A 27,244-nucleotide genomic window follows, 5' to 3' on the forward strand; every position below is an offset into this window, starting at 1 on the left:
ATACTCAAAAAAAAGACAGTGAAATGATTGGAAAAGCAAATCCGATGTCGGATCAGAAGCAGTCTATTTATACTTATTGAGGAAAGAGGCGTCCTGCCATTTCCATGGAGACACGTCATTAGCTGAAGCGCAGAGAACGTTGACGCGAGAGGTGCATTGGCATAGTGAAATGGGCGGTACGCGTCTAGTGATGTCAGCCTCAGGGGCTGGGGATACGATTTAGTGCCGCCAGGGCAGTTCACCTTAGGGCAATGTAGCAACGGATAAGATTAGCACAAAATGGCCGCACCCTGCTGCCTGATTTCACATGTGTAAAAAAAAAAAAAAAGGAAACCTGCGGTAAGGTGCATAGGACTATTCCTTTAAGATGTCACCAGAGCAAAGCTTTTCCTTTTTTGTTCCTTTGGTTGCCCAGTTCCTAAAAGGTGTGGTTAATAGGTTTCTTTCAACCCAGTTTCTGGTACCCCCTTTGGCGCCTTTACCTGATGGCTTCCCCTTTTGAGCCTTTACACTGTTGCTCGATATGGAGCCTTAAATTTAAGACAGTATTATAGGTGGTGATTACAGTATTATAGGTGGTGATTACGTCTGCTAGACAGTGAGATGCAGGATTTATCTTGTAAGGCCCCTTTTCATTTTTGGAAAGGGAAGGTCACCCTTAGTTTAGGCCCTCCTCGTAGCCTAACGTAGTGCCCGAATGTCATGTTGGTCAAAGGTTTGATCTCCCGGTCACCCCCATCCTTCCAAGAAAGAGAGGCTCCACAGGTCTGAAAAGAGTGCAGTTTTTGTGGCAAGGACGGCTCAATTTCTTTGAGACAGTCACTTCGTTCGCAGGCATGTTTTGGACATAATGTTATTAAGCAGATGCTCCCACAGCGAATAGTCTTGTTCATAACTGAGTGCTATAAGAAAGCTGGAAAGGAGGTGGCATTAGGGCTCCGAGGTCACTACACCAGAAGGGTGGCAGCCTCTTCTGCACTACACTGCACTCTGAAGGAAATTTGTCAGGCTGCAACATGGTCGTCCTTGCACACTTTTGCTAAAAACGACGGTCTAGATGTGTTAGCTAGCAGGGATGCCCGCTTTGCAATGATTTCTTGTTTAGCTTGCGTTCATCCTGCCTCCTCTTGTCTATCCAGATGAGGAATCTAGGAACATGCAATCCATTGAAGGAAAAATTACTTGCTGGTAAAGTTTTTATTGATTTTCCTCCCACAGATTTCTCATCACCCTCCCGTTTTGATGACTTCTGAAAGCTAGATAATGTTAGGGGAAGGAGGAGACCCTGCCTTTGTTGGCAGATCTGTTCTCTTTCTGTGGCAGAGGAAACGGGTGGTAAAAGAAATGAATGAGGTAGTAGTAATTTGGTGCACGTTCTAGACTTCCTGTGTATTCTTTGATTGGTATTACAATTTTCTACTTTAGATTCCCTCTTGTAATACTTCCCTTGGTTGCTGAGCATGGGGAAAAGGGAGAACTGAGGAGGGCTGTGCGGGTTAGGGGGGCCGAGTGCGGCCTATATATGTACTGTCAACATCACATTCAGAGCCTCGGAGTGCGAGAGCCTGAGAGAGAAGTTGTTGAGCTACACTACACCCCCTGTTGAGAGTTTCCAAGAACAGCTTTTTGCTGGCAGTATCTGTCCAGATGAGAAATCTTTGAGAGGAGAAGCCATAGAATGAATGCTACCGGTAAGTAATTCTTCCTTTACAAATGTCCTTTTTTAGAAATCAATCATTGGGGGGTATGCTCTGTTATTAACATATCATGTTGAATGATGAGGATAAATGTTTAGTCAAGTTCATTGCGCACTGGAATATTGTCGCCCTGTGATGTCCCCTGCCTGGTCATGCCTGCGGATGGGAAAATGACGATGGGCAGGGTCCCACCATCCACAACACGATGCTGGGCAGTATGCTGAGGATTTCCTTATCTCCAACTTCTCGGCCCCCTACCCCAAAAGGCTTGTGGATGGACCAGAAGGTGTTTGTCCCATTGAGAACCATGTGTGTTCTGTTGCTCCTACTGCCAGGAGGTTTGTGACAGTTTAAAACAGGGCCCTTGGCTCGGTGTCAGACCGTTTCAATACATAATTTGGCATGATTTGTGGATGCAGGATGTTCAAAGTTAATGCTCACCGCTATGGCGCAATACATAGGCAATAATATAAAAGGCCACAGGGCTCTACATGTGGGCAATTGAAGCACTTTTGATGATGCAAGGAGTGGAATCAGGTGGCGGTGCAAAGGGCTGGAGGTTCAAGAAAAAGATGGAGATGTTGAGAGTGCTGAGGATCCAGTGGGGGGGGTGAAGGGACAGAGAGTGAAATGTGCAGGGGGGTTTGAAGGGACAGATTAGAAAGATGCAAGGGGTGGAACTGGAACAGAAGGGAAGTGGTGGTGCAGAGTAATTGAAGCGAGAAGGAGGTGAGGATAACAGGTTTCAGGTGGTGAATATCGGAGAAGACAGAGCAGAAGAGATTGGTGGATGTGAAGATCTAGGAGAAGAGTGCAAGGGAGGTTCGAGGAAGTGGAGAGGTTGGAAGAGAGTGTAAGTTATAAAACATCTAGAGGACAGAGAAGTGGGAATTCCCTTGGAGTTATGGGGACCTTGATGGCAAGAGAGTAAGGCAACTAAAGGTCATCGGTTGTGTAGGAGGAGGCGCAAGCATGTGGCTAGACATCAAGGTTACTAGACAGCCAGCCAGCTTGAGCGAGAGCGCCCAGCTCCAGTGTCCGGCACTAAGGCATGAGTGAGCAGCAAATTGCGAGGAGGAAAGTGAGACTGGGTTGGGTGGCAGCAGAATTGGGACCCCCAATGCAGGGAGTCGAGCTAACGCCAAACCAAACATTTTGGTACCCTCCTTGCCTGCCTCACCTGAGCGATGTCAATCTTGCTGCAATAGACCCTGGAGCTTCAGATCGAATACCTACTGCTACTGATCAGCACTACCTTACCTATGGCCTCTCAGGGAAGGCCAACCACTGAGACTGGATATAGCTCTTTTGGAATACCCTTGTACCCGAAGACAGTGAGAGAACCGGGGAGACTTTTAAGGAATCTTTTGAAGCAAGATTATTTTCGGTATACAACTCTGACCATTTTTTTAGTTGTCCAACTTTGTAGAACTGAATATACCTATGTGAATTTACCTTATTAGTTGCTTCCTACGTGGAGTCCACTTGGCTTCTTGACAAGATAATTTGGTCTATAATCAGAAATAAATACCATCACTGATTTGATGTAATGTGAGTGTAATTATTACTGCACAGGCTTTTTTTTACCATAATGCATCATTGAGCAGAATTCTTTGTCATTTTTATTTTTAGTTTATTTTTGTATTTTTAATGCAATGTGTGCAGTGGCCTCATCAGCTTTGTGCTAACATATGCCAGTCTGTGTATTCAGAGGGGAACTTTTCTCGAACAGGGGTAAAACCCCGTGAGCCCTTCTGTCTCCTGGTTAGACTTCTCTAATATTAACTGTGTACACTTTTTATATTCTTGAGCCCCCTTAAAGGTTTTTTTTATATATTTTTATGTGCGTCCCCCAATATACTAATGAAAGGTAATGGTGCATTTGTCACTCTATGAATATTGTAGACCTTGCAGCCCATGTTTGGTCAGCAAATCATATAACTTAATGCAGACTCTTTCTATAGTAAATGAAAGGCATGCCACCAGTGCACCTGGAAAGCATTGTGCAGTAAACTAATACACATAATTCCTCATGAGGAATAGGAGCATGCAACAGAGGGGGCAGGTGTGTTGTCAGTTGGCGTCCTGCTGGTGAGCGAGCAGGACTTACTTTCAGGGATCTCCCTGAACGGTTGAGGCAGAGTAGGTCCGGGGAAAAAGAGCAACAGCATTGAAGGGAAGGCACGGGGGGGGGGGCAGGGAGCAGGGGAGGTCAGGTTTATTGTACGCTAAAGAGCACCTCTTGCCATGGAGCCGTGGCTAGGCATGATCACAGTAATAAATGCGCGTAGACTTGAAGCAATTGCAGTATTAATGCGCACTGACATTCTGCACATGTGCAGTATTACAGCACACCTAGATTACAACAGTTGCTGTATTAAAAATCACCTAGAATTAATAGCAGCAGTACTAGAATACACGGAGATTCAAATCATTTGCAATACTAAGATGCACCAAAATTCAAAACCATTTGCAGTGCTAAGATGCACCAAGATTCAAATCAATTGCAGTATTAAAATGCACCTAGATTCAAAACATAAGCAATACTTACAATGTGCTTGAATTCAAAGTGTGAATAGTTTTAGCGGTGCACCTGGGTTCAAAATCCAAGCAATAGCTATAGGCTACTCTACTCAGTTATTTTAGGAGTGCTCTATTGGTAATACAGTGCAGTAGAATGGCAGGCTTAAGAGCACAGTGGAAAGGAAGCAAGATGCACTAAAATGGAGTGTGAAAACACAACCTGGTCACAAATATTACCAAATGGAGGCACTCAACCCACAGATGCTGCTCACACGAGGCGGCAGTTGAAATGGGTGCTGACCACGAAGGCCTTCCACAAACCAGAGCTGGGATGTGGCTATGACACTACACAGTGCAGGACTATAGGGGACTTGCCCGCTTTCTAGGGGTGTATGGCTGTCTGGTTTTGCCACCCCACATGTTATGTTGGGTGCTCTCCCCACCCCACATGTTATGTTGATTGCTCACCTCTGGCAGAGGTCCCACATCAACACTGAGGTTAGGAAAACCCTTGCATAGGCATAATTGCAGGTATGCATTAATACCCAAAGTACTTATTTGACCTGATAAATATACTGATTTGTTACTTATATAAAATGTCAGTGTAGTGTATTTTCTAGAGTTGTGTGTGGACTAATTGTTAGATTTCTCCTAAAGCAACTTTTCTTCCATAGTCTATGGACCCCCAAACATTTTGCTTTTGTTTCTGCATCCTGATATGACTTTTTACAGTGGAGCACAGACCTCAGATGCACTCCACTGGGCTTTAACTCATTGTTATGTGTAAACTGACATGTCCTTCAGGCTGTTAGTACTGAAGAACTTTGTTTTTCTTAGTTTAACGACTTTGTTGCCACATGTTGGTAACATTTTATCATTGCGCAAAGTACCTTACAGTATCGTGCAATGGGGCCATTGTGTTTTTCGGGCCTGGACACACTAATCCAATGTTTGGTGGTTGTACAATGTGTTTTAGGACAGACTGGGCAGCAGTAGCTTTTTCATATATTTGTACAACTTTTTATTGTGCCATGCAATGTTTATCGCAATTGAAGCCAGTTGCAGCCGTGCATCACTGCCCCCCTTAACCTTGAAAACCCAGAGGTTTCAAAATATTCCCCAGAGACCCTGAGAAGAGTGTTAACTCAATAGCTCTGGGCAATCCAGGAGAGTAAAAGGGTCTTGATGTGCCATGCTGTGTGGGATTAGAGTGCAGCTTTAATTTGTTATTTTACTTTGTGCTAGTTCTCTAGCAACAGATCTGTGAATTGCACAATCTCCCTTTGCAGTGGTAATCCTTTAACAGAAACAGAGTGTTGGAGTAATTTTGAGATGTTTCAAGAGCAGTGATGAACAGCCTCGGACTGGCCTATAGGGCAATAGGCCACGGGCCGAACCCAAAACACAAAATGCTAGTGTGGGCCTGATTGTTTTAATTTTTTATTTTTTTTATTACAGTGGGACACTTTTTTTGGCCCATGTTGGACTATGCAGCTACTAGTTGTGACCAGTGTTACTGTATACATCTTTAAAATGCACAATAGGCATCAACATTTATCAAAAGCCTCCCCCTTGGGTACTACTGAAACAGTCTGTCACAAATGGAATGAATAGCTATTTGCAACTTTGGGCCACTTTTTCATTAGTGCCCGAGACAATTTTATGCCCCAGTCCAACCCTGGTGGTGAAATAGGGAATCTGCTGTGTTTAGCTCCATGATTGTTGTAGCTCAAGAATGAATTTTTCTTTGTCCTTTTCAATTGAATATTTTATTTTGACGCCTTTTGAAATGCACGTAGCATGTCAAACGTTTGATTCGATGCCATTTTACTGTTTGTACAATATCATGTTTTAATATGACAGTTTTGCTGTTACCAGGAGACATTTCAGTAGCACATATCTTCATCTAAAGGTTTTGCGAAAATTCAGGTACTTGATGCCAACTTTGTATGGTTCTAAGCCTAAGGGCCTCATTAGAAGAATGGTAAAAATATATGGGAACTAATTTTGCGCTTGGAGTACCGTAAATTATGTGTAAAAGCCCTGAATAAGGCTTTTACGTGTTTCACTTAAGGTACTCCATATTTTCACTCATTTGTGTGGCAGAGAGGAGGGGTGGAAAGTAATGTATGTTTCCGCCGCCTCATTCCTCTCCGCCAGACATATACTCCAGCATTTAGACCAGAAACTGTTGCACCTAGAAACCTGTGTACATGCGGGTTATAAATAACCTATGATATCAAGCTGGTGCAAATGCTGGGGATTCCTATGGAGACCGCCGGCTTTTCGCACCAGAAAAAAAGCATGCAGATTCCATAGAAATCAATTGTAAACGCGTACTTAGTTAGGCAGCGTTCACTTCATTTGCATGGCGGAGTGCAAACGGGCAGCAACCGTGGGACTTTGCTATGAAAAAGTGGAAACGTAACATGTCCCGCCCTGTCATTACAGGAAACTCGAAAATGAGCCCAAGTTATTTCAACTATCTCCGTGTTCTAAAATATCATTTAATTACAGCCTGGGGTAAATGACTAATGTGGGGTGATTTTATTTAACCCATACCACATATCCCATACAATCCCAGCTCTCATTTTGTGGTATTTTAAAAATGAAAGGTATTTACAACACCACATTTCGAACCATTACTGCCATACTCATAATGAGTGCCTTGGTGCTTGCTGTCATTGAGTTTGATTTCTTAATTGTTAGATTAATTGCATTGTGTTACACAGAGTGTACTAAAATTATAGCTGCAGTTCATGTCCTTGCCACTGTTTTTTTTTTTTTTTAAAGTTCTGCGTTAGCGCTTATTATAGCCATATTTATTAATATTTAACAGATAAGGAAGCCCGTGAGGTCCAAGCACTGTGGTGTATGTAATCGATGTATAGCAAAGTTTGATCATCATTGTCCCTGGGTTGGTAACTGTGTAGGTAAGTGAAAGACTTCATTTTTAGTAATGTCTTAATTGTCTCTGCTAAATAGTTAGTAGGAAATTACCTATATTGATGAAACTGTTCTGGCTTTGCGTGTAGTTGAGTCTTGTATGACTAACTGAAAGGTCTACCCAATCCAAATCACACACACATATGAACTGACACCCTGCATCTGTCTGGTGTGGGCTGCATATTCTGAACATGCCAATGTATAGCATCAATGGAGTAAAAACACTCGCTTCTTCCCTGTACTCCGGCATCCTGTATCCGCAGTACTTGTGGGTTGCAGTCCCAATTGAGTTGGGACTAGAACATTTTGCAAAGCACTAGTTAGAAAAAGAGGGAGGATTGTACTGCTCCCAACTGTGCTACTTCCTTTCTCCCTGAAGACGGGGACAAGCGCTTAACAGAGCTGCGTATCGAAATGTTACCATATTCTATTTCTGCTGGGCACTTAAGTATTTGTCTTTTTTTGTTGTGATTTAAAAAAAAATGTTTTGCAAGTCTCTGTGCCTGGATTTTATGATAGCTGTCACTCCGGCAGCAGCAATTTTCCAAGTGCGTTCCCATAACATATTTGCCTGCAAATTCTTCCCTGTGGTAGGCTTCACAGATGACAAGAAATCTTCATGAGGCTGCTTCAACAGATATTCAATGACTTTAAACAAGGTCAAACCGGTTTTCTTCTTTCCGCGGCCACCCTGCAATGGTGATTAGTTGCCTGCATCTCCCCATATCATACAGGAGTGGTTTTAGGTAAGATATACCCCAGAACATTTTCCTTGGACTTGGTAATTATTTTACCTTGTCTGTAAGGAAGTGGTAATCTTTTTCCCCTCTCTCCGAGTCTTTTACCCTTTTTATGGGTGACCTTTTTATGTCTGTTCCTAGTGTCTAATTGGAGTTAGTTTCCTGTAACTTTGGACTGAATGTATAATGTACTATGGCAACCCACCTTATGTGGAGTGCAGGGGATGCAATGTATCCCCTTTCTTACTTACCTGGTAATATTATTGTTACAATTGAAAGTTTACTTGAATGGCTGGTGGCAGTAGTTTTTACCTTGGTGTCTTATTACTCGCAGGCTGTTAAATCAGCCTCAGTAATGCACAGAAAGGCCACCATTCTGCTAGAATGGCGGGCTCCTTCTTTTTTTCACCATTTCTCATTTGCTTGTTTTTCCCGAGGTCTTCCCCTGCCTTTCTAGGTGGGAACGACCTCAGTGGAAGTATTGTCTTCGGCAGGAATCCTTTGTATTCCCTGCCAAGGCTCCAGATTGTCTGAGAAGCCAGGAAGCGAGGGAGGAGTCCAAAACTCTGCAGCCCTTTCTTTTCACATTGCCTGAAAGGAATGAAGTCCCAATGGGGGGCTGGCTGCCCTGATTGGGCAGCCACACCGTTGCCTTTCTGTAAACTGCAGGGATAGTTTGCAGAAGCTGTGCTGTAGTTCCTGATATATACTCTGATCCAGGAAGCTGCTGACAAGTCGACCATTGGAGCAGAATCCGACGAGGAAGATGAAGAAAAGACCTTTGTAGCGATTTCCAGTGTGCAGAGAGCCTGCTGTGTATCCGGAGCAGGGTGCAACTCTTTCTTCCCATCGACCTGGGAGTCCTGAATGTGACGACTCCTACCCAGAGGCTAGTGGGATCCATTTAGTCTCAAGAAGACCTACATTTTGAGCCATCCCACAACATGCTGTGACGTTGCTGGGCTTCAAACCGCCAATACCGTGGGACCTCGAGCCTGTGTGCAGTGCATGGTCTTCCGAAGTCCGAACCTCACTGAAACTTTGGACTCCTGCTGGATCTCCGGAGACACGATTCGAATCCTTGAAGTCCCCTCACCAGAGTGCAGGACCAGATTAGTGAAGAGAATCTGTCCATATTCGTTCTTAATCTGTCTGCTGTAAAAAGGCACCAAATCCACAGAGCCACGAGAATCCGTGTACAGTCCTTTGCTGGAAGCATCTTCTGATGACTGCTGCAAGTACCCATCCAGTGTCCAGTTCTTTATTCTCTAGACTGTGGGGTCTAATCAAAGGCCCCCAAACCAACATAACCGAAGGACCATGTGTAAAAGGGCCTCCTACCTGTTATTAAGGAAAAGCAGCATTTTAATTTAAAAAGGTAGAAGAAATTCATAGGTCCCTTTCACATGAAAAACAGGATTTATAAACACCAACACAAAAACTGCTCTGTATTTGTGTTGCAAGGTAAAGCAAGAAATGTGAAAAATGTCCCCTGCGAACATGAAGATGTCAGCGAAAAGACATGGTGTGTGTTAACAAGAGTAAGGTAGATTATGCTTCACATAAATTTACTCTCCACATTCATAATTTCACCAGTTCACCAACTCTTACATTCTGGATAGTTTCAGATCAGCCAGGAACCAATTTTAACTGGCCATTACAGTTCTCTAAGTCACAGGTCTATGAATTTGATATCACCTGGAAATTAACTAAACAAATAACAAAGAAAATGTGACTTGTGGTTTGCTGAGAAAATGTCTAAATGATAGTCCTTTTAAACAAAGGGAATCTTCATATGTGCAAACATGAGCTTCCCTTCAAAATAAAAACCCACTTTGTTTCCATGAAAAGTTTTAGGCCCAAGGCAGCCATGTTTGTTTGCTGTGGGACAAATGTCACAACACCCCCCCCCCCCCAACCCTCCACTCCCCAACTGAAAGCCTGGCTTGCATCCCAGTGGTCTACAAAAACACTAAAATGTGGTTTGCCTGAAAGGTGTCGGAAGCAAGGGTCATTTAGACTTGCTGTCTCTAAAGGCAGTTATATGTAGGTCTACTGTTTTGGCTGATGCATGACCAGATAGTGAGGTAGAGGTGTGAAAACAGGGGGTACAATTAAGGGAGGCTGAAACTCCAACTTCAAACAGCAAACTCCAAACACAGAGACTAATAAAAACTCTGTTACAGATCCACCAGGGGGCGCAGAGATGGACTGACGCAGCTCCGCTCGCCTCCTCGACAGGGCACAGATCGTGGGACCTGAGCCCCCCCCCCCGACACCCCAGGAGTGAGGAGCTGACACCACCCAAGCCTGTAGGAAGGTGTCGGGCACCCCTAGCCCAAATTTGAGCTCCAGAGGTGGAACCGATCCAGAGTACGGAGCGCTTACATCCCCGCGGGACGGAAGCCCCTCCTCCCTGCGGCGCCGCGGCTCTGCGGAAATCTACGGCGAGCCCGGGCCTGAACGAGGCCTAGGCGTCCCCGGCCGGCGGATTCCTCCCCCGCCTGGTTCTTTCTGGTGGGGGTGACTCGCGGTTCGCTCCTGGGGGCAGACGAGGCAGGCCTGGCAGTTGGAGAGGAGGATAGACGCACAGTGAAACGGGAGGCCGGGACAAGGCCCACGCCAGGAGCAAGCGGACCCCGGTGAGCCCCATCGGGGCACAGGAGGTGGGCCCCCCCACAGACCCGAACGCATAACACAGACCCGAAAGGACAACAACCGAAAGGACTAACGTGGGTGGAGGCGGGTGAGCCTCTGCTAAACTCCTGGCGCGGCAGTTGCACGGCCCGGGAAGCGCGAGGCGCGGGAGGCTATCATCCACAACTTATACTGCATACCGGCCTGGTCTGAACGGTTTCCTCATCTCCTGGTGTAGACCGGCATAGGAGGAATCCTACACCTACAGAGTCACCGCTTTTTGCCCCGAGGATGACGCTGGCCCCCACCCCCGGCGCCGCTGTCCGCAACCCGGGTCTGCTGGGGTAAGGCCCTATGAACTGGAGAGAATCCTTGCAGAAGTTTCATCGCATGCCCCCCGCAATGGCAGCCCAGACGCAACAGGAACCGGCGGATGCAAACACAGTCACCAGGGGTATGGCGGCCCTATTGGAAGAAATTAAGGGCTTCAGGGCGGACATTACCTTACGATTAGACACCTTAGACAAAAAAGTGGACAATATAGACGATCGGGTCCAGGCACTGGAAAACAACACAGCCTCGACCGACGTCTTCGAAACTCAATTCGACATGCGCCTGTCGGAGCTCGAGAGAAGAGAGGAGAAATGCGCCCTAAAAATGGATGACTTGGAGAATAGGGAACGTCGCTGCAACTTACGTTTTCTAGGTTTCCCGGAACACGACGGTGAAACGCAAGCAGACATCGTCAGGGCTGTCAACGCGGTAATAGGAGTGCTATTTGAGGGGGCTAACACCAACAAAATCACCATCGACAGGGCCCATAGAGCAGGGGCGTCCTCCAGAGGCCCCAGATCGGTGTTAGTCCGCTTTCACTACTTCTCAGAAAAAGACAGGATCCTCGAACTGGCTCCCAAGAAGGGGCCGGTGGAGTGGGAAGGAGCCCGGATCTCGATATACCAAGACTTGTCGGCCTTCACCCTCGCAAGACGCCGCCTTTGCTCTCCGCTGACGAAGATGCTCCACTCCAAGGGAGTCAGGTATAGGTGGGGGTATCCTTTTTCACTCTCCTTTGAATTCGAGGGTTACAAGTACGCTCTGATCACTGAGGACGACATCCAGAGAGTGTCGGGTGAACTATTAGACAATCCAAGCATGGAAACGGGGGACCAGAACTGTGTGCGATCCCCGACAGGTCCGAAAGGGAATAAAGCCCCGAAGGAAAGGCGCAGAGTCCGAGGCCAAAGAAAGTTCAGGAGAGTGGCTCCAGCATCGCCGGCCCCCCCGAATGGTTGCAACGAGCCTCTGGTGCCTCACGAAGCAAGGGACACTTGACTAGGTGAACAGAGGGGGATGTAGTAGTTTGTGAATTGCATTGATCCTGGGGATAGGGGGGGGGGGGCTCGAGCTATGATTCAAGAGAAGTTAATGAGCCCGGAGGGGGGAGACATCGGTGGCCTGGTTTGGACTGTTCTGACAATGTCACGAATCAACCAGGCGATCAGGGGGGAGGGGGCAGGGGGGTGGGACGAGGGGGGGTTAGGGTGTTGGGGTTACTGTTATAGCGCGCCAAGTTTTTGGGTTACTCGTGCGCCCCGGGGGCTTTTTCGAGCCAACTGTGGGCGGCAAAGGCAATGTGGGAACTACAACGCTTGCGATTCAGGGAGTGGAGCTATGAGCCTTGACAACTTCTTTAATGGATGATCCACTCCAATCCTTAACAGTGGGATCATTAAATGTCCGTGGGCTCAACTCGCCCACAAAAAGGTCGCTGATCATAAGGGAGTTTGCGAAGTTACGCCTACATTTCCTCTTTGTACAAGAGACCCATTGGGTTCGAGGTAAAGAGCCTAAGCTCAAGGCCACAACCATAGACCATTTGTTCACTGCCTCTTCACAAACAAAGAAGCGTGGAGTTGCCCTGTTGGTGTCCCCTGGGGCCCACTTTAGGTTTAAAGCCTCAAAGGCAGACCCTGATGGTCGGTATCTCATGGTGAAAGGGGAGGTGCGGGGCCGCTTGTTCACACTGGTTTGCATATACGCCCGAATGAAGCGCAGGACATCTTCTGGGAGGGTATGAGAGGGACAATAATGGCATTCTCCGAGGGCACCCTACTGGTGAGGGGGGACTTTAATATGGTGCTTTGCCCCGAGCGGGACAGGAAGTCAGCAAATCCTTGCCCCAACATCCGTCTCCATAGGAAGTTGGCGATGGCCTTTCAGCAAGTGAATGGGGTATTGGGGTTGTGCGATACACATGTCCCTGTGCAGGGCCGGAACCCCGATTATACTTTCTACTCTAAGCCACACGATGTTTTTTCGCGCATAGACTATATTCTCCAGCATTGGATCTTTCATGGATTCACATGCTTAGAATATTCCCCGTCGTCAGACTGGGAACCCTCGGTACACATATATATAGTCATTTCCAATAGGAAAAACTTCTGCCCTATCCCCGTCTGCGTCCTCTACGGGGCCGCCCACGTACGCCCCGTTGGACGTGATGGTATATAAGCCCCGCCCCCGCGGGTCCCTTCAGATTTCAACCGTCTCCAAAGATAGTGGGATCTCCTCGTGTATTTTCTTCATGGTCTGTTTGGTCCGCTTCCAACTCCTACGAGTTTTGTTAGTTAATCTGACAATAATGTCGGGTAAGCCTCTTTTCCGCCCGTGTGCCACGTGCGGTCTAAAGGTTTATGAAGGGGATGGCCACCTTGAACATCAGAAGCCTCCCGACGCTCACATCCGTCGGAACCTCCGGCCAAAAAATCACGGCCTACGGGGAAGGACGTGCCTCGAAGTCATTCCTCTAAGGCCTCATCGAAAGAATCGACGAAGAAATCATCTTCCTCTTCTTCTTCGTCGAAGAAAGACAAGGACAGGCCAAAGTCCTCCTCGAGCGATCAGAAAAGATCAGCTACGAGTAGAGAGGCGGATAAACACAGGGAGAGCTCCGCGAAGGCGGGACCGCCTAAGCCACCTGCAGGCCTTCCGTCGACGACGACGATGGCGACGATCCAAGTGCCCACTCCGTCACAGTCCCCCGCCTTTCAAACGGGCTCATCGTCGACGACGATTCCCTCGTCGACGGAGTTCCAGGCCTGGAGGCCAGAGACGTTCGACATGGGGCTACCCGACACACTGCTACAAGAACAGCCAGTTTCGATCGCCTCCAAAGAGGACGACGGCTTCAGAATAGTGAGCCCGGAAGACCTGGGGCTACGGCCCAGATTTCCTTCTGGTGCAACCTGCTCTCAAGTTTTCACCCAGCCTCCAAACGCCCAGGCTACTCTCTCCATGGAGGTACTTTCCTCCTTACACTCGCTCTTGAAGTCCCTGGACGAAAGGCTCCCGCCTGCTCCGACGACTCCCCTCGTCGACGAGCCCGGACCTTCACACCGCCCGACTAGATCGGTCGTGGGCCCAACTGCTCCAACAGTCCAGGAAGAAGGTGAGCTCTCGGACTCCCTCTCTGAACAGGGGTCAGCTTCTAATATCTCCCTCTCGCCGTCGAGAGACCCGTCATGGGTTTCGGATGTGGAGGTGGATCCTCCGAAAAGTCCCATTCACCCATCTCCACCGGACGACATAGGGGCCTTCCATTCCATGATGGAAAAAGCCTACAAGGAGTTCGGTTTGACCCAACAAGAAGAAAAGGACTGCTTCCTCTTTGACCACATGGGCAAGAATAGGCGTTCCGTTTTTTCGATACCGATACTGGACCACGTATGGAAAGAGGGCGTCCAAACCATGCGGCATCCATTCTCGGAACCTGCGGTCAAAGGCCGTGTAGAGAAAAAATTTAAAGTTCCAGATTCGACGCCAAAATGCCTCTCTGCGCAACCCACGCCTGACTCGGTGGTATCGGCGGCGGCGACGAGAAAGGCAAAGGCCCAGCATAAGTGCTCTACCCCGCCGGACTCCGAAGCTAGACGCCAAGACGCTTTCGGTAAGAAGATCCTGTCAGTGGGAGCATCAACAGTGAAAGCAGCGAACTCCCTGGCAATCATGGCCAGGTATGACAGGGAGATGTGGCACAAACTGGCACCCATTTTGGACCACCTCCCCGAAGAACACAGAAAATCAGCTATGTCCCTGGTTCGTGAAGGAGAAGAAGCCTCGAACCATGCTATCAACATAGCGGTGGACCTGGCAGACTCGGGGTTCAAACAAATTAACAATGGAGTGGTTCTACGACGCCAGGCCTGGCTCAAATGCACCAACTTTAGACCCGAGGTGCAATATAAGGTCGTCGACATGCCTTTCGAAGGTGACCACCTGTTTGGCGAAAAGGTGGATGAGGCCTTGAAAGGAATGAAGGAGGACTCTGAGACGGCGCGCTCGCTGGGCTCCCTCCAAAGCGGTAAGCCCTTTCGTTCTTTTCGCCCCTTTAGAGGAGCTACGGGAAACGCACGATTTGCGGGATCCAGGGATAGAGCATTCGTGAGGTCTTCATATCCGTCCCAAGGTTATAGACGCGCCTCACAGTCCTCGACCCGACGCAGAAATTTCCAGGCCTCTAAGAGACGTCCCACTTACTCGTCGTCGACGGGAAAACAAAAAGATCAACAATGACGTTCTAGGAGGGAGAGTGTCAAGTTGCGTCGAGGAATGGGAGTCTATTACGACAGATCGGTGGGTTCTGGACACGGTGAGACTGGGACATTCCCTAAGATTCAAATCCAGACCTCCAAAACGTCCACCGATATGCCTGTCTCAACCACACCTAAGCGTCTTGCGTCGAGAGGTTGCGCTCATGCTAAAAAAAGGCGCCATCGAGTTAGTACCTGCCTCACAGAGAGGCTTAGGGGTTTACTCACGCTGCTTCGTAGTAAAGAAACCAAACGGGAAGTGGCGCCCCATCCTCGACCTACGGGACCTCAACAAAACCCTGCTGAGTCAAAAGTTCAAGATGCTTACTCTACAGGAGGTAATCAGATCGGTCCAAAAGAACGATTTCCTAGCGTCTCTGGACCTCCAAGATGCGTATTTTCACATTCCGGTGCGCACTCAACACAGGAGGTTCCTGAGGTTCCTAGTCGGCCAAACACACTACCAATTTACTGTGCTCCCTTTCGGCCTGAAGTCCTCCCCAAGAACCTTTACAAAGTGCCTAGCACCCGTAGCAGCCTGGCTGCGGAAGGAAGGACATCACGTTTACCCGTACCTCGACGACTGGCTCGTGAGGGGATCCTCCCCAGCGTCTACCAACGACAGCCTATTGACCACCCTGCGACTGCTACAGCGTCTGGGATTTGCAGTGAACTACGAAAAGTCTTCACTAAAGCCCTCGAAGAGCTTGAAGTTCCTAGGTGCTCAATTCGACACCCACACGGGACTAGTGAAACCATCCCGGGAAAGGTTGTTGAAAATCAAACACCTGACAAGCCAACTTCGTTTACAGAGAAGGTTGTCAGCAAGAAAATATGCGGCTCTCCTCGGCTCCATGGCATCGTGCATCCACCTAGTCGCGAACTGCCGGTTGTTCATGAGACCTCTACAGGAGTTCCTATCAGACAGATGGAAGCAGGCCACAGGCCGCTGGTCGGACAAGATAATAGTCGACGACGAACGAGTTATCAAAGCCATCCGATGGTGGAAAGTGGCGCGCAACCTGGACAGAGGGGTCCCCTTGCAGGAGCCGGAATTTCAGAACACCATCATTACAGATGCCTCTCTGTCGGGCTGGGGAGCACACATGTCACGTCACCAAACCCAAGGCAGGTGGTCGTCGACCGAATCTCGCCTACATATCAACGTCCTGGAGCTAAGAGCGGTGAGATGGGCCCTGAAATCTTTCCTCCCACACATCAAGGGGTCAAAAGTAAGAGTGCTCACGGACAATACGACAGCTATGTTCTACCTGATAAAACAGGGTGGCACCAGATCCAGGACCCTCTCGAAGGAAGCTCAAAAGATCTGGCATTGGGCTTTAAAACACCACATCTCCCTAGTAGCATACCACCTACCGGGAGCGAAGAATTTACAGGCGGATTCCCTGAGCAGGACGATGTCACAAATACACGAGTGGGAGCTGGACTCCACTCAACTCGGGGAAATCTTCGAAAGATGGGGGACCCCGTCGATCGATCTCTTCGCCACGGAAAGAAACCGAAAATGTGCTCAGTTCGCGAGCAGATGGCCCCAAACAGACTCCCTGGGGGAAGCGTTCTCGTTTCCGTGGACAGGCAAGTTCCTCTACGCCTTCCCTCCATTTCCCCTCATACGGAGGACGATCCAGGGGATCCACAGGTACAATTGCCGGGTCATCCTAGTGGCCCCGCGCTGGCCGAGGCAACCATGGTTCTCAGACCTCCTTCATCTGTCGCTGGATCAGCCGATACCATTCAGGAAAGTACCGAACCTCCTGTCCAGGGACGAGGGGACCGTGTGGCACCACAATCCGGACAGCCTGAACTTAACTGCATGGCTCCTGACTTCTCGGAGTTTGGGAACCTAAAAGTCTCGACTGATTGCCGAAGGATTCTGCAGGCGGCCAGAGCCCCGTCCACTAACAAATCATATGCAAGCAAATGGAAAAGGTTTTGTATATGGTGTCAAACACAACAAAATATACAACCTTTGGAAGTAACTCCGGAGCAAATCCTCCCGTATCTTCTTCATCTTGCGGAAAGCGGACTGTCATCATCGTCAATCAAAGTACACCTGGCGGCTGTTTCAAGATTTACCAGAAGAAGACAGTCCCCTCCACTATTCAGTGACAGGCTAGTGAAGCATTTCATGAAGGGTCTGTTTAGAACCTTCCCACCGGAAAAACGGTTCCCACCGTCGTGGAGTCTGAACACGGTTCTAGCTGCCTTAATGAAGCCTCCCTTTGAGCCAATGTCCTCTTCATCTCTACAATTTCTATCTTGGAAACTCGCGTTCCTAGTTGCCATCACTTCGGCTAGAAGAATGTCGGAACTACAGGCACTGGTCATAGACCCTCCATATCTGAGGTTCTTTAAGGACAAAGTTATTTTATCAACTAACCCTTCATTCATCCCAAAAGTACCGTCGGTCTATCATAAGCACTCGACCCTGGTACTCCCTACTTTCTTTGCATCTCCTTCGTCGACGGCGGAGAAGGCCCTTCACACTCTGGACGTCAAAAGGGCACTAAAATTTTACCTACAAAAAACGCAAGATATCAGAACCACCAGACAGCTATTCGTTGCCTACGGCCCCTCGGCTAGGGGTAAGGCTATCTCCAAACAAGGTCTGGCTCGCTGGGTCTCCTCGGCGATTACCCTGTGTCATTCCAAGGCCGGGAGACCTCTACTACATCGTCCCAGAGCCCATTCCACGAGATCGACATCTTCCTCCGTGGCTCTATGGGCAGGAATTCCGCTGACGGACATCTGCCAGGCGGCGGCATGGTCTGTTCCGCACACGTTTACGCGCCACTACTGCCTGGAAAAGCAGCACGCGGATGAGGTACAAATGGGAAGGGCAGTGCTTCGCCACCTTTTTCAATGAGGTAAGCCAAAGTTTCAAGTAAAATGCTGCCTATTATTATTATTTGGCCTCAGCTGGTTTTTTCTGAGTGTATACATGCAGGTGCATAGTTTATTGACCTAAACATAAGTGGTTGGGTAGATATGTGTGCAAGGGGTGCATACTGAGTCATATGACATAGCATTGTATGGCGAAAACCCGTTTCGTATCAGTATAATAAGTTGTTGCTTACATACATGGTGTAAACGGTAGTGTTTGGGGGTGTCTCTACGACTGTAAGTTACATTGCACTCTCACCTCCTTCTTGATGTTACTGCTTTACAATCTATTCTAAGCATGTGAATCCATGAAAGATCCAATGCTGGAGAAGGGAGTAGTTTCTTACCTGTAACTCCATTTCTCCAGCATTGGTATCTTTCATGGATTCACATGCGCCCTCCGGCCTCCCCGGACTGCAATGTGGAAGATTGGTATGCAAGCAAGTTTTCCCCCCGTTATCTTGGAGGGGTCGAAATCTGAAGGGACCCGCGGGGGCGGGGCTTATATACCATCACGTCCAACGGGGCGTACGTGGGCGGCCCCGTAGAGGACGCAGACGGGGATAGGGCAGAAGTTTTTCCTATTGGAAATGCCTATATATATGTGTACCGAGGGTTCCCAGTCTGACGACGGGGAATATTCTAAGCATGTGAATCCATGAAAGATACCAATGCTGGAGAAATGGAGTTACAGGTAAGAAACTACTCCCTTCTGGTGGACTCCTCATTGCAGGGAGAGGTCACAAGCTCAAGAGTAGAGACCGTCCCCTGGACAGACCACGATATGGTAAAGATAAAGATCGGCCTCCCCCGCACCCCGGCAGCTGAATCCCGATGGAGGTGTAATGACCTCCTCTTGCAAGACAGGGAGATACGCCAATCCCTCCTGGTAGCCATAGAAGACTACTTCACCCTGAATGATAATGGAGAGGTCGGTTCCATGGGAGTATGGGAGGCATTTAAGGCAACTATCAGAGGCACACTTATTGGTATTGGGTCCAGGAGAAAGAGGGAGAGGGAGCGCGAAGAGAAGCAGCTGAAAGACAAGATAGTGGCCATCCAACCAGGGGGAAAGCTGAAAACGCAGATGTTCCCTGGGCAGTGGGAGGAATTGCAGAGGTTGCGGGCTAAGCTAGCTGACCTTCAAGTGGGACAAACGGAAAGGAAGCTTTCTTTTTTGAAACAAAAATATATGGAAAAGGGGGAAAAAGCGGACAGGATATTGGCCTGGAGACTTCGGGAACTTAGGAATAGCAGGAGGGTCAATTCTATTCGCACCCCGGAAGGGGACCTTACCGCGAGGGACACCAAGATCGCAGAGCAATTTAGGTTATATTATGAAAAATTGTATTGTTCAGAATATTCGGGGAATGGGAAAGACATCGACAAATTCCTGGACTCTCTCCCCATCCCGGGCCTTCTCCCTGAGAACGCCGAGGCACTAGAACACCCCATCTCCCCAGAGGAAATAGTTGATACTATATCCTCTTTAAAGAGTGGCACCACCCCGGGAGACGATGGCTTCACAGTCAAGTTTTATAAGACCTATAGGACTGCACTTGCCCCATTCATGGCCAAGATGTTCAATGCCGCGCTAGACCAAGGCACTCTCCCATCCACAATGATGTCAGCTATGATTGTAGTTCTGCCTAAAGAGGGCAAGGATCCCGCGCATTGCCAATCCTACCGCCCCATATCTCTCCTTAATACGGACGTTAAAATACTGGCCAAGCTCCTAGCGAATAGGCTGGCAAAGTTCCTCCCTACCCTAGTGCACGGGGATCAGGTGGGCTTTATCCCGGGGCGCCAGGGGTCCGATAACATAAGAAAAACCCTCGATCTTATGCATGAGACATCCAGGCAGGGAGTGGAAGGGTACCTCCTCTCACTCGACTCAGAAAAGGCTTTTGACCGTGCCGAGTGGCCTTACATGGGCAGGGTTCTCCGAAAGATGGGCCTGGGGGACAATTTTTGTGGGTGGGTAGCGGCACTCTATAACGGTCCCTCAGCGAGAGTGTTGGTTAACGGAGGCACTTCGGAGCCCCTTTCCCTCACTAGGGGCACCCGGCAAGGATGCCCCCTGTCACCCCTATTGTACGCCTTGGCAATGGAACCCCTAGCTATAGCGGTCAGGAACGACCCGGAAATCACGGGTATACGATGCGGAGAGTGTGACTTCAAACTCTCCCTATTTGCAGACGACATCCTGGGTTACCTAACCAATATTCAGACATCCCTACCCCGACTGTTCGACCTCATACACAGCTTTGGCTCTTTCTCTGGGTTGAGGATAAACACTTCCAAATCAAGCATCATGCCCATTGGCCAGAGAGATCGAGACGTCGGGAGCAATTCCGATATTCTAGGGGTCAGAATTGAAAGAGAATCCACTAGGTACCTGGGCACTACCATCCCCAGAGACCTGTCACAGCTATACCAGTGCAACTTCCAGGGGATCCTTGCCCAGATCAGCAGCGACCTCAAAAGATGGGCTCCCCTCACGCTTTCCTGGCTGGGTCGCATGGTCACAGTCAAGATGAATGTCTTGCCTCGCCTTCTCTACCTCTTCGCAGCGCTTCCTGTTGTGATGCCCGAGACTTTCTTCGAGGTACTGCAATCCCGTGTCCTCCATTTTATTTGGAGTGGTAAGAGACCTAGAATCAAAACCTCCACCCTAACCCTCCCGAAGACACATGGTGGTTTTGGCCTCCCCGACTTCCGACTCTATTATAAGGCAGCCCAGCTCAGGGTGATGCTGGAGCATATGCGAGACGACATGGGCACATACTGGACGTATGTAGAGGACATCCATGCCCACCCGAAAAAGGTTAGAGATTATTTTTGGGCCTCTCCTAAGGTTCTCCCACCCCAGCTAAAAACGCATCCTACCTTGGCAGCCCTGTGGGCGCTATGGAAACCTAGCAAAGCCAACAAACACCTGTACACCTGGCCTTCCCCGCTATCCTCACTCTGGGGGCCCCCCATCGACTTGGATACAAGGGGTTTCCGCGACACGCAAGCCTGGTCTGACATGGGCTTGGAAAGAGTCTCCCAGCTGTCACGAGAAGAGGGCTTCATAGAGTATGGTAACCTGCTCGAGGCCCTGGTAGATAGGCCCCCCACGATTTTTGAATACTTACGATTGAAGGGGATATTGTCCCAACCCCGGTGGTCCGAACAGCTGAGTCGCCCCCTCACCCCATTTGAATCCATCCTGGCCAAAAGTACATCACGAAAGGGTGCGTTGTCCAAGTTTTATAGTGTTTTGATAACATCCGACCTAGAGAGCAGACAGCCCTTCAAACGCATATGGGAGGAAAGACTGGGAATGCCGTTGGATGACCATACCTGGAGGGCCGTTTTTAAAGGTATTTTCACAGGTTCTCTGTACACGGCTGCCATGGAACACAGCTTCAAAATTCTTCACTCTTGGCATCGCCCCCCGTCCCTGCTGTCTAAAATGTTCCGAGACGTGTCCCCTTTCTGCCCCAGGGGCTGCCACCAGAGGGGAACCTGGTTTCACATGTGGTGGGGTTGTCCAGCTATACAGGTTTACTGGTCGGAACTACTCAGCTGGATCAAAGATATTGAGGGGTTCGGTCCATCCTTGCACCCGTTAAAAGTCTTGCTGGGTACCCCCTTGCCGGAGACGGAAACAAATGTATACCCCAAGGTCATTGGTGCCATGCTGCGAGCAGGAAGGTTGGCGCTTGCTCAAAAATGGAAGAGCGGCCTGGCCCCCTCCAAGGAAGAATGGCTCCGCAAGCTCAGGGTGATATTCTCGTACGAAAAGCTTACAGCAATAGCAAATTATACCATGACGGGTTTTGTACAAGAATGGGCTGCAGTTCTTTTGCACGATGACTGTGTCTCCATGCGCTTATAGGCGGGACATCGTACTGGCCCATAATAGAGTGGTCCAGATCTGTTGACTCTTAGTATCACACACCCCACCATACCCTGCAGAGTTAACTACTGAGGCCAATGTCGCCCGTCTCTCATTACCATGCTGTGTATATGTCTGGTGGTTGATTGGTTATGTCGTACGCATTAGACCCACTCTGTGTCCACCTGCAGCTGAAGAATGAGGGAGAAGTGTTGTATCACTGCTCTATAGTTGGACATGCAGATCAGTGCAACTGTGCAGAGTTGGCAGGCTTCCACACACCCCTCTTAGACCCGGCCTAGCCTCCGCTCACCTATCTCTCATATGGACCCCACTGTCTCGAGTACTAATCTTAATAACCGAATGGCTTGCAAGTGTTCTTCCCGGAATTTTATAAGTTTGTAACACCTCTAAACTTGGCTTGTTAATTGTTTGGGGGGGTGGGGCGGGAGGGGGGAAATGGGAAAAGGTGTTAAGATAAAAGTAATTGAAAATGTTACTGACAATGTGATTTATTCTGATGCTTTTGCGGATCGGGTCGGATGTCCGGCCCGACCTCATTTCTGGCTATTGTCAATCAAAACTAAATTGGAAAAAAAACTCTGTTACAGCTTGGCCCAGAGAGACAAATGGTGTGGAGGAAGGGAAGCTCATGTTGGCACATATGAAGATTCCCTTTGTTTAAAAGGACTATCATTTAGACATTTTCTCAGCAAACCATAAGTCACATTTTCTTTGTTATTTGTTTAGTTAATTTCTTGGTGATATCAAATTCATAGACCTGTGATTTAGAGAACTGTAAAGGCCAGTTAAAATTGGTTCCTGGCTGATCTGAAACTATCCAGAATGTAAGAGTTGGTGAACTGGGGAAATTATGAATGTGGAGAGTAAATTACATGTTCATAACTGCTGCACCTCAGGCTGTGCTGCATTAGATTTCACCTGAGGGGAGGAATTTGGTCCCTGCTGGGGCTCCCCGGAACTGCTGCTGGACTTGGGGGACGGTCGACCCCCATGGGAGACAAGCGCCCAAGGCCAGAGGCATCACCTCTGACCATTCTGGAGTACAGCTTTTCCCCTCTGCGAAAGGACAGGGACCCTGCAGGGGCTCCTTGGGACTGCCACTGCCCTTGGGGATGGTTGCTCCACATAGGTGACAGCCGCACCCAGGGAAACACCAATGTTCTGCTGGCATGGGGGCAATTTGTTTCCTGACCCTGCAATTGTGTCGCAGCCCACTAAAATACCTCCCCAGACTGGCCACTCCTGCCCAGACCACCAACAATCCAGCCCCAGTCCCACCCACCCCACTGACAATGGGCCCTAACCGTAGAATAATAACATTGCAGCTCCTAGAGTAGAAAAAGCTGTAAACGAACCAAAAAACATTTGTTACCTATGGTAGGCCCAGCAAAAACTATTATTACGCTCCGATCACGGCCACCCTTTCAAGCCATCCCTGATGGTCTACTGACCCTCCCCCCAAGTAAAAACACATTTACCCCTTCCTAGGGGCAGATTGCCAGATTGCACTAGCAATCTGCCCCCAGGGAGGGCTACATGAGATGCCCCCACTCCATTTTTGATGTGGGGAAAGGGCCACCCACCTTTCCAATACAAACGTCACTGGTGGTTTAGGACGCCCCCCACACCACACCAAAAAAAATTCTTTATTATTGTTTACCCCTTCCCTAGGAGCAGATGGGCACATTAGTGTGCCCATTTGTCCCCAGGGTGGGCGAAATGTAAAGTACTGCCCCATGCTTTGGGGGCCTTTGCCAAGTTTTCTGGTCGCTCCCCCCACCCCAAATGGATGGAAGGGGCATCTCATGTGCTCCTTCCTAGGGGAAGATTGCACTTGCAATCTGCCCCCAGGGTGGGCTACATGAGATGCCCCCCCATCCATTTGGGGTGGGGGGAGAGGGCCACCCCCTTTTCATTAGAAACATCACTGGTGGTTTAGGGTGCACCCTACCAACACATGTTCATTTTTTGTTTTGCTCCTTCCCTCGGGGCAGATGGGCACATTAGTGGGCAACATGTACTGCCCCATGCTTTGGGGGCCTTTTCAACATTTTCTGGTGTCCCTCTCCCCCACCCCAAATGGATGGGGGGGGCATCTCATATACCCCTTCCTGGAGGCAGAAAGCTGCCCCCAGGTTCGGCTACATGATACCCCCATCCATTTTGGGTGGGGGGGGGAGAGGGCCACCTCCCTTTTCATTAGAGACATCACTGGTGGTTTATGGTGCCCCCAGGGTAGGCAAAACGTGCTGCCCCATGCTTTGTGGGCCAGGGGGGAGGAGGGCTGCTTATATAGTAAGCGCCCCCCTGACCCCCCCCACTTCATAAACAGATTCCTGGTGGTCTAGTGGCATTGTTGGGCGCAGATTGAGCGATCCACGCTCAGAAATGCTTCAAGGAAGGTGTTGTTGGAAAGGGGAGAGTCTCTCCTTTCCAACGATACCTCCCCCCAATCAAAATGGCACAAAAAGGCCTGACATCAAGGGAGGGAAAGGGTAAGACCTACCCTCTTCACCGCCACAGCCAAAATTGGCTGCAGCTGTGAAATTTACTTTCAGTTCCACTTCCGCACACATTACGCATGCTGACGTGAAACTGATAGAAAGTGAAACTGATAGAAATCCTACCCCCGGGCCGTGAGGAGGAACCTCCTCCTCACATAGCCCAGGAGTTGGATTTCACTTTTATGCGATCGCTGCTTTGCACTCGTCTTTGGCATTGTGAACGTAATTTCAAGGACAAGATACCACGACTTTGGCACTTACAGGGTTGATGAGCATGAGGGCGAGGGCACAATGCCCCGCTCTCTCCTTCTGAAGACGAGAGTATAGACACTGAGAAACAGGGATTCTATCTTTTAAAGGAGTTAAAAGCAGTAGCGGGGTATATTTAATCCGATATATGCAACCCCTGCTTATAGCAGTGAAGATAGTATGGAAGGAAGTAAGATTAAAGAACGCGAATACATGTCCAGACGTAGTAAAAGTAAGGAGTGTAACGAGAGAAGGCAAGGATTGATAGAGATAGAAGAAACCAAGAGTCAAAAAGCAGAGAAAGACAAAGCCAGTGAAGTGACAATTGTACAGAATTAGTGGATAGGACGAAGAATATTACTCAAGTTAGACTGAAAGGGTATCAACAAAGTTAAAGAAAGAGAAGAGTGGAACAGGAAAGAGAGAAAAAAGAACAAGAGTGGGCATACAAAGATGAGAAGGTAAAAGAGAAAGCAAAAGGAAAAACGTATGAAGAGCAGGTAAAGGAGAAAGAGAAAAGATGGCGAGAAAATGCAAAGTGAGGGAATAGAAACACAGATTGAAAGAAAGAAGGTTGCAAAGAAGGTGAGAGGATGAAGAGAGATGAGACAGGAAGAGCAAAAGGAAATGAGAATAAGTAGAGGACAAAGGGAAGACTAAATAGGTCACATCGTTAACAGATGTGTAATACCAGTTGAAGAATGAGAACGATTGGACAAAGAGAGGAGGTTGCAACAGCCCCGCAGGGAGGTGCACAACATACCTGGCGCACGGACATGGACTGATGAACACGAGGCAGACAGCATAGGGAAAAGGATTGGGGAATTATATAGACCGATGAGGGAAAAGGATGGCTATGAGACCAAAGGATCTCCACTGAGAAACAAGGGATACATCGGATGACGTAATGATCTACAAACTGAGAACGCTGTCCCTAAGCGGACTAGATCTTCATGACGAGGAAAGGGATAGCAGCCATACCATTTGCGGGGTATAATGGTGTCAGACGAAGAAAGGGAAGAGAACGAGTGAATGTGAGAAGAGGGTGGGTGTGGCTCTTCGATAGATCCAGATGTAGGAAAAGGGGTAAGGTGGTCAGATTTAGAAGAACCGGAAATAAAAACACCAGAGCCTATATCCTATCTCGAACGGTCATAAGGATGGTTGCATAGTGTAGGGGAAATGTCCCCGCCTTATGGAAGTAGATTGAGGTCATTGCCAGGATGAAGACAAATGGGCAAAACTAGCCCTACCTGGAAGACTAGAAGTGTAGGTGGGTTTGAGTGTCAAGCCGGGTTCACACAATTCCTGTTATTAGAGAAAGGGGGAGGACGACCACAATATATACCATGGCAGCAGATGAGTAAAGATAATTTAAAATGTAAATTACCTATTTGACCGATGGAGGAGGTAAATGGATTCATGAGTTAGAAAGAACGACAGCAGGAATGACATTAGCAGTGAGTGACCTAAAAGCCCTACTAGAAGCTATCCTAGGGGAGAGAGCTGATGACATTTGGAGACGAGCGGGATGTGTGAGTGTGTGTGTCACACAACACACGGAGTGCCAGTTAGTAATTGCACAGCAGGCTTATGGAGGGCACTTAGAGCACATTATCCTGATAAATCAGATATGGGTGCAATTATGATGAGGAAAATGGGAGAGGACCTTTTGCTTATATTCAGGAGATTCAAGATTGTTGGCGCGTTGAGACAAGCGAACCATGGGATAAAACCGTAGCATTATTTTATCCTATTTTGTCAGGGACTGTCCAAGCCAGTGCAAAGGCAGATAAAAAAACAAGTAGGGATGGAAGCGAAACCATGGCCAGAAATACCGTCAACTATCCTACATCATTGTCGATTTTTGCAAGAGAAGAATAAGAAAAAAGCAGAGAATTGGAAGCTGGAGGAAGCAAAGTTAGTTCAGAAACAATTGCGAAAAAATTGCCATAGAAGGAGCAGTACTGACAAGAGGTAAAGGGGCGGTTGCATAAGAGTTACAGGCTACACAGCCAATCAATGTAGGGTACCCAGTAGATCAAGGGGGTTACAATGTTTGGCTATGTGGTGGAGGGAATGGACCTAGAGGACGAGGAGGCGGATTTCAAAACCCTCAAGGGGACGAGGATTTAATGTAGGACAGCTGCTGCAGTGCTGGAATTGTGGGAGAATGGGACTAATGGCCTGCACATGTAGGGGGCATGCTGCAGAACTGGCAAGCTCCAAGAGGGGGTGATGGGCTATTTTCTACAGTTTAGTACAGACCACCAGTGTATTATGCAGATTCCGTTGCAATCGCATTCGCCACAAGGGCAATCGCAGAAAGCGCCTATGCAAACACAACTAGTACAGACACAACGGGTGATGCCACCATGGAATGCGAATACAGGAGCCTCATAAACACCTACACCCAGGATAGGCAGTGTGACCGTGGTGTGCGGTCAAGAGAAAACGAGGGCCAGGGTAACAATAGGAGGCAAGACATTTTTGTTTCTTGCAGACTCAGGATTGACTGGTTCCTGTGTTCGAGAGGGAAAATACA

General features: G+C 48.6%; 1 protein-coding gene across 1 annotated transcript in view; it reads left to right on the forward strand.

The window, feature by feature from the left end:
• ZDHHC17 (zinc finger DHHC-type palmitoyltransferase 17) overlaps positions 1-27,244 on the forward strand; it is a 1,301,491-nt gene that overhangs the window by 1,013,790 nt on the left and 260,457 nt on the right. Inside the window, exon 13 of the mRNA XM_069629270.1 lies at positions 7,060-7,153. Coding sequence (XP_069485371.1) covers positions 7,060-7,153 — 94 coding nt within the window. The remainder of the gene's footprint in view (positions 1-7,059; positions 7,154-27,244) is intronic.

This window comes from Ambystoma mexicanum, chromosome 12 (genome assembly GCF_040938575.1).
Source record: "Ambystoma mexicanum isolate Mex_15411 chromosome 12, UKY_AmexF1_1, whole genome shotgun sequence".
Taxonomy (NCBI): Eukaryota; Metazoa; Chordata; class Amphibia; order Caudata; family Ambystomatidae; genus Ambystoma; species Ambystoma mexicanum.